Here is a 15,525-nt window from a genome sequence, read left to right on the forward strand (position 1 = left end):
AATATGCCACTGGAAGAGGAAGAAGTGAAGCTCAGAGCATGGGTAAGCTATAGGAGTATGGTGAAACTTGCTCCTAGCTCATCAGAAGAGACCAGGGTGGCTGTGGAATGACCGCTGTCCTGCAGGGCACAAGAGGGTGCTGTGCACTCAGCTGAGAGCAGGCTAACCCGTTGTGCGGCAGAACGGGTTACTGTGACTGACTGATGCAAATAAAGATGACAAAAGTAAAGCTTTAATTATTAAATGGAAAGCTTTGCTGCAGAATCTCCTTCCTGCTATCCAGAATTGCCCGAAATGTCTGGCAAGTGAATGAAGCTTCAAAATGATTCCAGAGAATTTTTATGCTGTGAGGAAAATGGATACAGAAATAAGCAGTAGCTAAGGAATGAAAGCTGAACAGACAAGATGAAACAGGAATGTTATCCAGAGAAAGACAGTTCAGGAAGAACCTCTATGGAATCAAAGACGACAGGAGAAAGGTGCCAGACCATGCAGGTGGCCTGTGATGGCAGGCACTGCACCTGGTCTGGGGTAGCTGGGACATGTTGGCAGTGAAACTCCATTTGCCTGGATGCTGTGGGAGCAGGGATGATGTTTGACAAACCTATGGGATACCTATCCCAAAATATCCAGAGCCAGTAATCTCTAGTTTCCTGCCAGCCTCTTCACAAACCTCTCAGGCAGGAAAGCTCCACAGGTTCCACAGAGAAGATGCAAACTGCATGCAAGTGTGCAGGATAAGCTGTGAAGATACTGTTGCTTGCAGTGCTTACCCTCTGGGGGTAAGATGTAAAGAACACATATGAGCACCTGAGCAAAAGGAAGATCTTTTCTGTACAGAAAAGAACGGTGGTTTTAGCAAGGGCTGGTGGAATTTTTAGGGAAGCTGAATCCTGCTTCTACCCGTGCCTGTGACATGTTCTTGGATCTTTCACAAATTGTGCCTTATTGTCTGCAGTCTCCCATCTGTGAAATAGGCATAATAACACTGAGGCATCTTCAAAATGAAAATGTCAGTCTGATTCTGTATATTTGATAGGGAAAGGTGGGTCTGCATGGGAGGAGCCCTAGGGACCCTTAAGTCCTGTGTATTATAAACCCCCTAAATAGCTAGATCTCTATGTAAAGTTATCATTACTACAAGATACTGAGTCAGATCTGCTTTCCTGTGTTAGGAACAGCTTTATCTTGAATTAAAGCCTTAACTGAATTAAAGGCAGAAAACCAGTAAGTTACAACAGGAGCAAAGTGTTTGCAAGATACAGCCTTAAAAGTTTAAAAAGCATCATTTCTGCATGAGAAATAGCAGATGCAGTTACTTCTTGATGCCGATTCATGGAACCCAGATCATAAGAGTTACTTTGCATGGGGGGTTTTACTATTTTTATTCATAGGCAGCCTATCAAACTTCCACTTCGTCTGTAAAGTAAAGGTAAGTATTTGAAATGATCATGTTGGGAATTTAGTTGGGCTTTGCCCTGGTGATTTATAAAGGCAGCTGTGCCCATTTCTTTCTGCGATGTGGTTTAAAAGTGATTCAAGACATAAAAAATACCCGGAGCAGGATTTGTGGTTATGGCAGGGATCTAGAGGCTGGCACAAGGTGGTTTAGTTAAAAGACTTATGAATTAGAAACAAGGTGTTGCAAAACGTGAGAGGTGTTCAGAGGTGTAACTCTTCCTGGCACGTTCATTTCCTGACAGCTCTGAGGTTAGAAGGGATCCCTGCAAATCATCTGGTCCAACCTCTTCCTCAAGCAGAGTTGGAGCAGGTTGCCCCATGTACAGCATGGGGGAGATTTCTCTTCTTGGATATTTCTGCAAATGGAGACCACAACTTTTCAGGGCAACCTGTTCCAGTGTCTCACCACCCTCACAGGAAGAGAAGTGTTTTCCTGTCTTCAGATGGGTTTTAATCTGTGCCTATAGCCTCTTCTTCTGTTAGTGGGTGCTATTGAGAACAGTCTGGCTCCCTCTGTGTTCCCTCACAGCAGTTCAGTGTTTCTATGTCCTTCCTGAAGGAGAGGTTGATAATCCTGCTTTATTATGTGAGTTTAAGTTCTGTATCTTGGGAGGATAGGCTGTTTTAGAAGGAAATTTTTATACCATGTCCTGGATGAAGGATACTCTGAATTCAGTGATGAAGTACAACCTTAAATCAAGATTACTGGCCTCTCTTTGACATAGGAATGAGCTCTTCAAAGGTGTGTGAGTTTGTGCTTTAATCTTCAAGACACACACACACACACAAAAATCTTCCTTCGTAGGCATAGGTATGGCCCAAGCACCAGAGTCCCGTTTCTATCTGCTTACAGAATGTGCATAAGGAGGGAGGGATGGAATTAAAAGTTAAGCTTGCAGCTGGCAGAGGACTTGCCTTTCTTGTTGTGGATTTGAGGATGCCAGAAAAACACAGATGCCTTGTTGCAAAATCATCTCTGCTGGCCCATGGGAGACAGGCAGATTGGTTGTCAAATATTGCAACCTCCTGAAAATGAAGAAAATCTCTTCAGTTTTAACTTGCTCAAGATTTGAGCCACAATTTGCACCTTTATGTGGCCCAACAGACATTACTGGTGCTGTATTAGAAAGTAGCTGGTTTGGTCATTAAAACAGGAAGGGAAAACCCCTCACTCTTGAGACCATATTCATTGTTGCTGTAGGAGGTTATCCTTCTTGGTTAAAAGATAATGAGTCATATCCAGAAACAGCACAAGTTCCTTGTCCTAGGGGCTCCCCCTTTGGTGCTTTTTGGCTCCCTATTTTACAAAGGAAAGGGAGAACAGTCCTTAGCAGTCAACCAGGATGCTTCCTTGACCCTCACCTGCATTTCTATAGAGCATTGCTCACCTTGAGGTAGGCTCAAATAAAGAAATAAAATCAGTGATTTCATTAGGGTTTGTTACCTGGGGGGCTTTTTAAGCATAAGCTGTTGCTGTCCGAGTCACAGGATCAGGTGTGATTTCCCATTTGCTGGAATACACAGCAAATGTGCGAGCAGGCTCTCGGCTTTTTTTAGCTCAGAGAAGCAAAGGGAGCCCTTTGAAAGATCCTCTGCTTGCCCAATCATCGCTTTCCCTTGCACTGTGCAGCATTATAACATTCTGACAGTGTAAATCCTCACATTTGCCTCCCTCCCTCCTCCCTCCCTCCTTCAGTCATTCTCCCTCCCCCTCCCAAGGCTGCTGCTATCGGATCTATGATGATATGTGATCTCCTGGATACAATCACACACACACACACAAGTACCAGGCACTACTGCTCAGCTGAGCAAAATGTCTTTCTCTTAGAAGTGGTGCTCATCACAGCTTTCAGATCCTTGACGATGTTGCCATGCTTTCCTTTCTGCCTTCTGCCTTCTTCTCTCTTTGTCTGCCTGCTTTTCTTACCCGTGGGTCATTTTTGCCCTGCTGTCTGTAGCTGTATGGACTACCACACCATAGATTGCCGGGATCAAGGACTCCCAAGTGTTCCTAGTTCATTTCCATTGGATGTACGGAAACTTCTTATAGCTGATAACAACATTCAGGTGATACCAGCTGATTTCTTTATATTTTATGGAGATCTGGTCTATTTGGACTTCAGGAACAACTCTCTCACCTCTTTAGAAGAGGGCACTTTTAGCAGGTCTACCAAACTGCTCTATTTAGATTTAAGCTACAATAATTTAACACAGCTTGATGCTGGGATATTCAAATCAGCAGAAAAACTGGTAAAATTGAGCCTTGGCAACAATAACCTGGTGGATGTGGATGAGGCTGCTTTTGAGAACCTGGAACAGCTCCAAGTGTTAGAATTGAATGACAATAACTTACAAAGCCTCAATGTGGCAATTCTAGAAGCGCTTCCCTCCCTGCGGACTATACGCTTAGAGGGCAACCCCTGGGTCTGTGACTGTGACTTTGCCAGTCTTTTCAGCTGGATACAGGACAATGCATCGAAGCTCCAGAAAGGTAAAGCTCGGTGCCTTACAGCACAGCATGTATGTTCCTTATGTGTCTGTCTTGGAGGGCAGGAGGGGTCTTGGTCAGGTTGTCTGTGTGCTGCCTGCAGTGTCCCACACTGCAGTTTGGTCCAACTGTAATTGCATGCTTTCAGCAAAGCAGTCCATTAAACTGATGTTGGGTTTTTAGCAGCAGCTCATCCTCCCAGTTAAGAAATACAAGTTAAAATTTAAGCCCCAATAGTGTTGATTTATAGACTAAACTTACATAGGCAGTGAAAGAGGCTTTTCAAATTCATTCAGTTCCGAGCTGGTTCTTTTCCAGACTTCATTTTCTCTTTGGTAAATAACACTTTCTACAATAAGCCCTTTGAGAGCAGCTAAATATTCTGTGGCAGCTCCTTAGGAAAAGTGATTTTTTTCTCATCTTGCTGATCAGCTCTAAAGCTGCTACAGAAGAGTTAAATCCCCATTTTATGCAACTGTGATTGTCAGCCCTTTCCTGGAAGTATTTTGTTGTGATACTCTGTGTTTGAAACTCTCTTTGGTAGCTTGTTTTGGGCTCTTTTTCATTAAAATAGCACTTTTTCCAATACTAAGAATAAATTGAATTGGCTTTGGAACACCTCAAATATAATGCTTGTATTTGGGCCAGTAATTTTCAGAAAAGCATGGGAGAGGAAAACAGTATTAAAACTGGAAGCATAGGAAATCCAGACTCTTGCTCCGCACATCCCAGCCGACCCTAAAGCCTCTCTTAATCCAGCTTTAGCAGGAGATCATCTCCCGGTTCATGCCTCTGAACAAGCACCAGGGTATAATCTTAGGCCATTGAGCTGCCCAGATGCAAACTGCTTGGAGCAAAGAACCTCTGTAAGGGCTACAGAGGCTGTACAGGCATTGCCTGACATGAAATAACTCTCTTGGAGGGGACAGGAGATGGTGAGAACTAAAAGGCTGAGGGAGAAGAGCTCAGGAGAATGGGTTGTGGCCCAGTAACTGTTTCTTTGCATTCAGACAAAAAGGAAGAAAAACAGTGAGGCTACAAATTTCAGAGGTCTTTTCTCTCTTTTCTTGATCAGTAGTCAGTTATTCAGGTTCTTCCTGTGCTCCTGACCTTGGGCAGCATTTCTTTAATATACACATCTAGGTTGCCCTAAATATCCTTAGCTGTAAAGCAGCTGTATTGAGGAAGAATACAGCTTCCTCACTTCTCCTTTGAGGAAAATTGGTGCGGTTTTGCCCTCTCCCTCAGTGAAACTTTCATCTCTATTCTTTCAGAACCAAACCTGAGCCTGTTCTCATGTCTCCCATGATAGCTAAAGTTTGCTCTATTTGAACCAAGTATTTGCCCATCTCTCATGCTAAACATCAGTTCGCTTTCTCAGTGCTTTCCATCTCTTTTAATGAGCTTCTGCTCCTTCCCCTTTATCCAGACTGAGCCTGTTCAGTTTGAGAGTCTGTCCCAGCCCTGTCAGTGTTTTAAAGCATCTCTGAACTTACATCTGGAAATTTCAAGTGATTGAACTCTCCCATAGTATTACCAGTGTTCCCAGTGTCTTCCAAGCTTCGAGATGCTTTCTCACAGTATTTTCTCTCGTCCACAGTTGTGTTTCAGCCAAATAGCTAAAAAATTACTCCCTCATCCGCATCTTCCAAACTTTCAGCTAGATTTGATTTGGGAAGACAAGGAGGGAAGGAGCAAATGCTCAAATGGTTGGTTTAATCAGAGCTGTCCCCCTGACATGCCCCTCTGGCTTGTATTTGTTCCTAGGAGTAAGTCTCCTGATATCTTTGCAGCCAGTGAGCTACAGTGCATGTATGCAGAAAAGCCTGTGGAGTCAGCAAGCTGCTGCCACAAACATACAGGCTGTCTCCTGTAATAAACCAGCAAAACATTATTCACAGAGGGCAAAATTAACCCAAAAAAGGAAAAGCTGTCTCAAAGGCATTTCTAAAACCACACGGCCACAATTCAGTGCCTTTCAAACCAACTTTTGGCTAGTCAATGTAAAAATAATTCTTAGAATTATAATCTGAGTGCATTTTATATCCAGTTTTCAGTTTTTAATGATACCACAATAATATACCCTTTAAGAACTAATCACATTTGCACTGTGTGGCTGTACTTGTCCACGGCCTGGTTTGCGTGGCCTTTCCTGGCAGGGATGGGAAGAGCAACTCACTGAAAGATCCAACATTCTGCCTCCATGGCTTCCTCAGAGTGCTGCTGAAAGGCTGGAGAGAGAAGTATTCTGGCAGCAAACGCATCAGGCTAAGTAGGGCAGCACACATTATGTCTGGAAATACAACAAAAGCAAAAGGGATGCATTTTCAGGGGCCGAGAGAAGAGCTCATTTATCAATGCTACATGGTTTTCCTTTATAATTCTACTTAAGCATTTGCATTGCATGGCCTGTACAAATGGGAAATTAAGGAAGGGGAAAGGAGTTAGCTGGCGTTTTTCTTCTCGTGTTCTTGAAGAATGAACTGTAATGAGCAGTGCAGGGTGGTTCTGTGACACATGGAAGTTCCCCAGCCCGTAAGTGGCAGACTTTGTAACCTGGGTTTACTGAGGAGGGAAAACTGTGGAAGGGTGAATGACAGTAAACTTACAATGGTGGTCCCCAGCCCTTTCATGAGAAGCACTGCAAAGAAACTAAAGGCTCTGTACACTGTCCTGTGTCTTACACTGGCTTGGGATGCTTCTGTCATTAAGGTCTCTGAACAAAAGCCATACTTCAACTCGTTAGTTTTGCAAAAGCCAGGTCTATTCTTTCTGGCATGCTTCCAGAAACAGCTAGTGGAGGTCTGCCTTCTACTGACCTGTCTGACTGTCTGACTGTGAAGCTTCTTCCCAGCTGAGCTGCCTTTGCACATCGGACCTGTCACTTCACACAAACAGCTGGGGTTTGAATCATTTTGCAGATCCCTGCATTTATTCACCTAACCTAAACGTCTAACTAAAGGCTTAATTTGGCACTGAGTGAATGCTCCTGCATGCCACCTCTGCAGGCACATTTGTTAAAGAAACTGCACTAAAAGTTTTGGCATTAAACTCAGCACCTTACCTGCAGTCAAACCCAGCACTTTAAAACAGCAAACATTTTTCTACATGTAAAGAGATAGTAAACCAGCATTTTCATCATACTCCAAAACCGAACCACAGTCTTTTCCTTCTGATTTGGTTATTGAAGAATTCACAAAGGAATTGTGAAATCCAATGGTGATGAGTAGAGACTATAACTATTATTCTTTCTCCTAGAGCTGATAGATCTATTCTCTGCTTGCCTATATTTGATCTATCTTGAATATTACAAAAAGCAATTTTCAAGTCTCTAAAGTGAGAATTGAAGAAAGAGGAGGGGGAAGAAGAGAGTTCGTTTGGGATCTGACAGAAGAAGTTAAGAAAAATGTGTTTAAAAGCAGGAGACGTGCTGAATAAAGGGAAGGGTGGTTATAGGTTAAGTTAAATAATTTTGGGGCATAAGGTTCCAAATCTAAGGAAATTTGGCATTCATTGTTTTGAGATCGAGAGTCATCTTTTAGATTTCTTGCATTTTCTAATTAAGAGAGAGCTGGTAATCCTGTAAAAATACACTCACTTTCTCATACTTGGAAGGGCTTTCTTCAGCTTTCAGAGCTTTTTCTGTATCACATTTTGTCTGGGCTAAAAATGCACTTTTCCTTTCTTACCTCATCTCTTAACCTACTTCTTTTAGGAGCACTGTTTGAAACTGAGGGCTCATCCAGCAAAAGGCTGTTGCTGGTGCACATGACCTACAGAACTGAGGTTTATGAATTTGTGTTTAAACACAAATGGCTTTATTTCTGATGAAAAGTGCTGTTCCAATTAGTGCATACCACTCTGAAAACTGTTTCTGGAATCCCTCTGAGGATCCCACCTTGATGAAGGGATTGGGATCAGATAAAATGCATATAACAGGGACAAACAAGTAGTCTGCAGTGGCCACACAGTAGAGATCCGTGGCTGATTTTTCCTGTCTGAGAACATGCTTTGGGCAGCTGTGCCTGTGACCTTGTTTGCTAATGACTAATGCATTTTTAACATTACTTTTAATTAGAGTTGAAGGATTCCCGGGAGAGTGACTCCAGTGTCTCCTTTCTGTCATCTTGCCCTCATTTTGCTTCTTACTTCTTTTCTTCTCACTATCTTTGGAAAAACCTTTTGGGAAAGTTGTGCAGTTTCTGGGATTGCAAGAAATAGTCAGTGTCTGTGCTTTCTGTGCTGGATGCAACAATGTTTTCCCAACCCTTTGTGTTTAACACAGACTTCAAGTTTCCCACTATGATTTGCAATAATGAAAAATTTTGCTGCCCTCTGTTAAAGCAGTATCAGGTTTTTAGCATTTTGATGAGGTTTAGACTGAGCATTCTTATTGGTAGCTTGAAAAATTCGTTTGGAATTGGCCAGTGGCAGAATTCCAGATACATTTGTGCTGTGTGTGTGATAAATAAAGGAAACAGATGTTCTGAATGTCTGACATTAAAGTAGTGCAAGTTCAATGCGAGGATCAGTGCTCAGTGTTAGACTTGCAGATGGGATTAGCTAGCACAGTGTCAGTTCACCAGCCCCCTGGATGCTAACACTTACCTTCACACCACTAGAAGCCAAACTGGTGAAACAAGCCTGAAGAATACAGAACTGGCTCCATGTGCAGGACTGTATCCAAAACTGAGGTAATCACCAAACTTTACTAGAAGACAGTTCATTAGTGGCGGCAAATCCTGTGTCACAACACAAACACGTAGGGAGGACTTTGTTTCTCTCTTCATCTGGGCAAATGTCACTCCACTTTGTAAAGTGTTGTTCACAAGACTGCAAATTTTTAAGATACTCAAAGGGGCTTGTAGTGCTAATACTGATACAGATGCTGTTTAGCTACTTTAAGGACTTCTGTAGCTAGTACCTATATAGATGGATAGGTAAATTCTGGTAAAGTGGTATATTTCCAGGTAAAAGCTATCTATGGGATGAAGAGGATGTAGGAAAGCCAGAGTTGGTGACAATGAGACTATAAGCAGCCTTCTGGAACAGGAAACTCAGGCTGAATTCAGTCCTAAAAGAAAACAGGAGATTCAGAAGAGAATCAGTGTGGTGAGAAGAATGGAAGGATTTGTGTGAGACTGTTTAGAAGGACTGCCATGAGGTGATCATCTCTTGCTTATCTGGCTCTTTCTATAATCCCATTCCAATCTAAGATCCATTACTAAACTTATTCTGTAAATAAAATAACATGTTACTTCACTGGTCCAGGCTGTTACCGTAGCCCTGGGCTCACTGAAAATGTTAACCATTGTCTTCAGAACAAAGCATCTCTGTTATGTGGGAGCACAGGTTTCATTTGCCTGTCTAACTAAACCCCAGTGAAACAACTGAACATTTTGTAAGTCATCTCATCTTAGCATTCTTTATCAGTACCTATTTATCTGCTGTCTAGCGAAGGCTGCCTTAACTTCATGTACTAATACAGACCAGAGCAAGCTTCAGCTAAAAAGGACAGACTGTTCTTGTCCATTACAGCCATTCAGTTCTTCCCTGCGTATTGTGCACCTGCTAGCACATCACTGGTACAGAACATAATATCTGCCTTTATGGAAAGGAATTAAAAGCCTTAAGACATTTCACACAGTTCAGCAGTTTTTATTCTGTTCAAGCAGAAACTCCTAACAGAAATTAGATTCCCTAAGAAATGCATAAAATCTGTTTCTATATATACACACACATATAAATACATGATTTGCTATCCTAGTCATTTTCAGTAAAATGATCTGACTGCCACTGGCTTTTCACTCTGTTTCTTCCATTTAAGGTTCTTTGGAGTACTTCCATCTTGAAGCTGTGAGGACAGCATTTGAGGATGTGAACACCTAATGTTCAACTTAATACTTAGGCATTGAGACAAACTGTTAGGAACCCTCTGATGTTGATCTGTGAGACTCTAGGGCACTTGGCTATAAAAAAAATTGCTTTAAGGACCTAAATCTAGGCTGCAGGTTTTTTAAGCCTGTTCTGAGAGCTCAAGGCTATTTCCACTGAGAATTCATCTCTCTTCAGAGGCAATGCCTCTCTCAGTGCTTATTAATACATCTAATGCATTAGTGACAGTGTTTAAGTGGACAAAAGAGAACTATAGCTGGAGGAAAAATATCATATGAGAAATAAAATGCCACATTTAAACATTTCAGTCTCTGTCAACTGCATTCAGCAACATGAGAGAACAGCTAAATTCCACCCGAAAGGGTGAATATAATTACTACTTAAAAAATAATAACAAACAGCATATTACTGTGTTTTTACATTTACTGCATAGTAATGAACATGTGTGCATGAAGCTCACTTGGATGTTTATGGCTTCAGGTATTTTTATGGATAGATTTCCTATACATACCAGTGCATGTATGAGTGACAGTTTTCATGATCTCATAGTTGTACAGGAAACTGTTTCTTTTGATACCTGATTTTTGTGACCTCTACAAAGACCCAGCAGAATTGAGGCCTCTTTTTAAGCTCAGCATCCAAAATTATAGCTGGTAAATTTCCCTCTGAGGGTAAACAGACCGTAATATTCAAGTAATAATGAATTTCAGAAGTTCTTCAATAAAAGTTATAGTTAGCATAGGTATTAGAAATAAGCAAAGAGGAAATGTACAAGGAGCCCTTTAAAATAGAGTCGAGTGGACCTGGAGTAAGTGATACCTCTTGCTTAAAAACATCTCTCCTTTTAACATGGTTCTAGAATTCCAGCGTTTTCATACCTGTCATGTTACGGAGACAATCTGTTCCTCAGGGTACAGCCCCATATTGTCATCTCATTTTATGTCTCTGTGTTGAGACAAGCCTATATAGAATCTAGCACCCGTCCCTTGACTGGCGCTTCAAAGCATTCCCCTTTTAAAAGCAAACAATATGTTACAGTCTGCCAGGAAAGTACATCTGCTGCTTCAGATGACGTAGCAGAAAGCTACAGCCTGTGTGACATTGTCCTTGGGCCAGCTGGAGTCACTGCAGATAATGTGATTGCCCTGACCAAAATAACATAAGCTATATATTTATAACACTCACATTTGTTATTTCATTTACAGATTTGTTTGGTATGAAGAAGCAACTCTTTGAACATGTTGGGGGAGCAATGAGGTATATATATAACTACCATCAAAGGTTTTCTTGCTGCAGCCAAGCACTAAATATCTTTGACATACCCTTTCAAGAAGCTTGTCTGTTTTTTTAAATTATTAAATTGAACAGGTTCCACAGAAAAACAAAAGCAAAGCAAACAAAGAGGAAAAAACCCAAAGAAAGTATATAAAAAAACTAGCATTCCAGTGGCTAAAGTGTGTGAAAGTGGAGCACTGAGGTTAACTGGCACTCTCGCGTCCTCTAAGTCTTGTGTGTGGGGACAGGTAATCTGATTGAGCCAGTCTATATGCAACTGAATCACCCAGATGGAAAAACCCACACACTTTATATGAATACTGATCACTTTATAGAAGCTATTCTTTTGTTCGTGCAGAGGGTGTGTGATGACCTGGGATTGTTTCCTGCCCAAGCAAAGAACAAAATTGAATCTACTGCACAGGTGGAGTACAGAACATGGTTCTCCATACACACCGGATCCTCATGTCATAAGGACAACCTACTTTTAAATAATGAAAAGTTATGTATTGCTTTGTAAGGAAGCAGATGACATGGTATTCATGGTTCGTAAGTCATCTTAAGCAAACATGCATTAAGATGACTTATTGATGACATTTTCAGGTAAGCAGTTAGGAGCTCTGGTGCAATAATCACTGCTTTATCTTTGAGAGGAGAAATTCCTTGTGCCACCAGAGATACAGCTGCTACTCTTACTACTGCGACAAATGAACAGCCTGTTCCAAATCCTCTTTGGAGCGGAAAGAAAAGCTACTGTTAACTGTACTGGGGTTTGCAGTAGCATCACAACACAGCAAAAAGAAACATTCACCCAGCAGGATGTTCCTCCCTCCTTCAGTAGCTGCCATGTGCTTCCTCCGAGCTCTGCAGTCCTCCTGGGTTGCTTCCAGCACAATTTTAGATGAATGCCTATCTGTGTGGATAGACGAGATCAGCTCCTTCCTGTCTTGTTGAAAAGATGGTGCATACACAGGTTGGCTGAAACTAGAGCTGGGATCTAGCAAGACCTCTCTGTACTGCCCCTGCTTCATGGTTGTATGCTTTGCCCATTGGCATCTATTATTCTCCATGACATGAGAATTCTATAAAAACTTAAGGCTAAACTAACACATTGGAGTGTCATGGAATAAAGCAAGTAGAAAATTCCCATCTAATCTATTTGGTTTGAGAACACGACCTACATTCCAGTACCCATGGCTACATGGGGAGGAGCTTTTTCCTTTCTCATTATTGTGTAATCAGACTCAAGATCATCCCAGTACATTCATAACAAGAAATACCCTCTGAGTGACTTGATATATTGCAGGTTCTATTCTTTAATTATTCTGTGTGTTCTGATGTTAGGTGAAAGCATCTGAGGAATGGGAATAGAGCTCACAGTCTGCAGGCTCAGTTTTGATCTATAGCAAAAATGCTGTTGGTAAAGAATAAGTGGGATCTTAGTTTTCCATCTCTAGGATCCTGGGTAAATACTACCATGCTAAGTTATTTCTAGAGGCAAGGGCTGCAATATGTAGAACTAGTTAGAACAGGAGTTATCTTTTGGAGTCTTTTTTTCCTGTCTAATATATTCTTTTTTTACTTCCTTCCTTATGGAAGCTTAGATCTGATACTCCAGCTCATCAAAGGGTCACTTTAAAAGGTGGCATGTGAGGACACCAGGGAATTTCTTCTGCATTTGGTCTGAAATAGGAAGTTTAGAAAAAGAAAAAACTTGTTTGTTCTTGTGCTTGCTACAAGAGAAATGGGATTTTTTGGGGTCCCATATTCAATTGGACCGGGATTTTCTGCCAAAATACTGCAATGTTCTTTTCTGTTAGTAAGAAACTTCCTGTTCAAATGAATTTGCAGTATGTTACATTCATTTTCTTGCTGTTCCTATACAACAGCGGTAACTGCTTTGATTACTGTCAACATCATGTTGATTTATTGAAACTGTTTGCTTTTTAAACTCTGATTAAAAAGACTCAGGGTGTGGAATTCCAGCCTATGGTTTTTCACTCCTTCCATAGATCTTATGGTTTTGAATAGGGAAGGATATCCATTTGTGTCCCCTTTTTCTTATTTCTCCCATTAACACAAAGGTTGCTATTCTCAAGTCTTGATGAGAAGAAAATACGGACGTGGTGAACAACTCTCTCTTCTTTCAGTAGAAAGGTTTGTGCAAAGAGCTCTGTCACAAGCTAGAGAGTGCAATAGTATCCCAGGCATCAGTGCAGTCAAAGGCACACTCAAATGCTCCTGTATGTCAGCTTGTATACAAGACACTCTGTACATGAATACTGCAGCTTCTGGATCTCCAAGTGCCTCAGAGGATGTTGGAAACAGTGCGTCTCCTTTGCCTTCCAGGCCAGCTGCATAGGCAGGAGGTTTCAGAGGTGTGCAGAGCAAGTTGCCTCACCATCTGCTGTACATCACCAGTGCACCCCAGGCTCAGCGGGGACAATGGAGCATGTATTCAGGTGGCAGGTTGCCTAGAGGAAACCTTGGCCATGCTGACTGTTGTCCTGTTCTGCTGGTAGCTTTTACTACGTTGTCAGTGAGAGGAGCCTGGGAAAGACCAAAGGCAACAGAACTTTAGGCAAATATGACAGATACAGGTTGGCTTTTAGGGATCAAAATTGAGTGCAGTCATCATTAAAAGGTCAAGGAAGTCATTGGATCCATAGTAGATTTTGCTAAAACTCCCTCTTAAATCAATCTGACAGCTGGGCTGGACCAGTTTGCATCACTAACCTTAGAAGCCTGGGTTTAATAGTAAAATACCATACACCAGAGCTGTTCAGCCACAAAAAAAAGTGAGATTCACAAAAGCAGAGGAGATCTTATTGCCACATATTCGTTATTTAGAGACATAGTGGTTATATGGTAGAGCTGTGTGATGGAAACACCCTTTAGACTGTGTGCACACAGCAGTTCAGAGTCAAACGCTGGGATCCATCCTGTGATCACTTAGCAAAGAGTAAAAGTGTCTCAAGGAAACCAGCAGCAGTTCTGGCATTAATGCACAGCTCTTGTATTTCCCCTTTACGTTCATATCCTTAGCAGCAAGATAAAAACCATCTTGCCAACAGCCACACAGATTTAATTCATGTCATTATTTGTTCCATTCTAGCCCTTTTAACACACTCTCCTGATTTTCCCATTATGAATGAAGAGGGTTATGTGCAGTGAAGTGTAAGCTTTTACTGCCCAGTATCAAACTATATTCTCATCGGGGTTTAAAAATGGATTTTTTCTTGGCTTTCACTATGAAAAACCCAGCTCTAGGCATTCCTCAGTAATGCATGGAGGAATAATATCTACCAGACTGCATGTCCTTATGACAGGCAGAGAGAGAGGGTGAAAGCAGGTCACAGACAGACAAGCATCCATTAAACATAAGCCTCTGTTTTGACCAGAAGAAAAATACAACTGTAATTTTGGAACTACATGGAAAAAAGTGGTGTGGAATGAACTTCAGTATCCCTGTTAACCAGGTTTGGAGTCAGAATTTGTGTTCAGATGGAGTAGCTGGGCAGTGCTTCCATGTTTTCAGATTTAGATGCATCCAGGGTTCAATATTGGCTTTTTTTATCTTAATAATCCTTGTCCTAGGTCACACCTGACCCGCTGGAAGACCGAAGGTGAAATTAATACTAACTTGATTACCCACTTGAGGGGGTTGTATAATGGCTTTTGGGTAGTGACAGATTTTGTTCCATTGTTTTCCTTATTTTTCTACAAATTCGTAAATGTAGAATTAACCCTAAAACTTCTCTTCAGCCATTCAGTCTCTGACCAGAGCAACAGAAGGATTCACTAACAGTCCACTGATTTGTTTCCCTTTTCCTCTTCTTTGCAGGTCTCCATGAAATCCAGTGTTCCCTGCCTGTAGAAAACAGAAGAATCTTTCTGAATGAGTTATCTGAGGTCAGCTTTAGTGAATGCAAATTTAGTTTGTCATTGACAGACCTGTTTTTCATCATCTTCTCTGGAGTCGCAGTCTCCATTGCTGCTATTCTCTCAAGCTTCTTCTTAGCAACTCTAGTACACTGCTTCCAAAGATGTGCTCCCAGTAAAGATGACGATGATGATGAAGATGATGGTGAGGACGGAGTTGGTGCTTGCATCCAAGACTGTTAGCTTTGCTTACATATGTAACCTGGTGCAATGAGACAGGCTCAATTTCTGTGATCCTTAATCAAACACTGCATTTAAAATGGAAGATTGGAGGGAAAAAGGGGGAAAGGTAAAAAAAAAGCTCCAGTGTTTTAAAAGACGAATAATTCTTGGCTTCCACCTCATCCTTCTGGTGAGATGCAGATCCCTGTGAGGGCTTAATAACGTGTTCTAATCACACTTTGAAAAGGACTGGTGAGATGGAGGCATTTCAGCTGGAAAATAGGGAAGCAATTAAAATAGTG

General features: G+C 41.6%; 1 protein-coding gene across 1 annotated transcript; it reads left to right on the forward strand.

Annotated features, from left to right (window-relative positions):
- Positions 1-3,214: 3,214 nt before the first annotated feature.
- LRRC38 (leucine rich repeat containing 38) lies at positions 3,215-15,244 on the forward strand. Its single transcript, XM_010009891.1, has 2 exons — positions 3,215-3,952; positions 14,964-15,244. The coding sequence occupies exons 1-2, from the start codon at positions 3,325-3,327 to the stop codon at positions 15,242-15,244; spliced, it is 909 nt and encodes a 302-aa protein (XP_010008193.1). The 5' UTR covers positions 3,215-3,324.
- Positions 15,245-15,525: the final 281 nt, after the last annotated feature.

The sequence above is a fragment of the Nestor notabilis genome, unplaced genomic scaffold, assembly GCF_000696875.1.
Source record: "Nestor notabilis isolate BGI_N333 unplaced genomic scaffold, ASM69687v1 scaffold10962, whole genome shotgun sequence".
Taxonomy (NCBI): domain Eukaryota; kingdom Metazoa; phylum Chordata; class Aves; order Psittaciformes; family Psittacidae; genus Nestor; species Nestor notabilis.

Coding starts and splice junctions, on each gene's coding strand:
- LRRC38 (XM_010009891.1), top strand. CDS start 3,325: ATGTTGCCATGCTTTCCTTTCTGCCTTCTGCCTTCTTCTCTCTTTGTC. Junction 3,953..14,963: donor TGCATCGAAGCTCCAGAAAG/GTAAAGCTCGGT, acceptor TCTTCTTTGCAG/GTCTCCATGAAATCCAGTGT.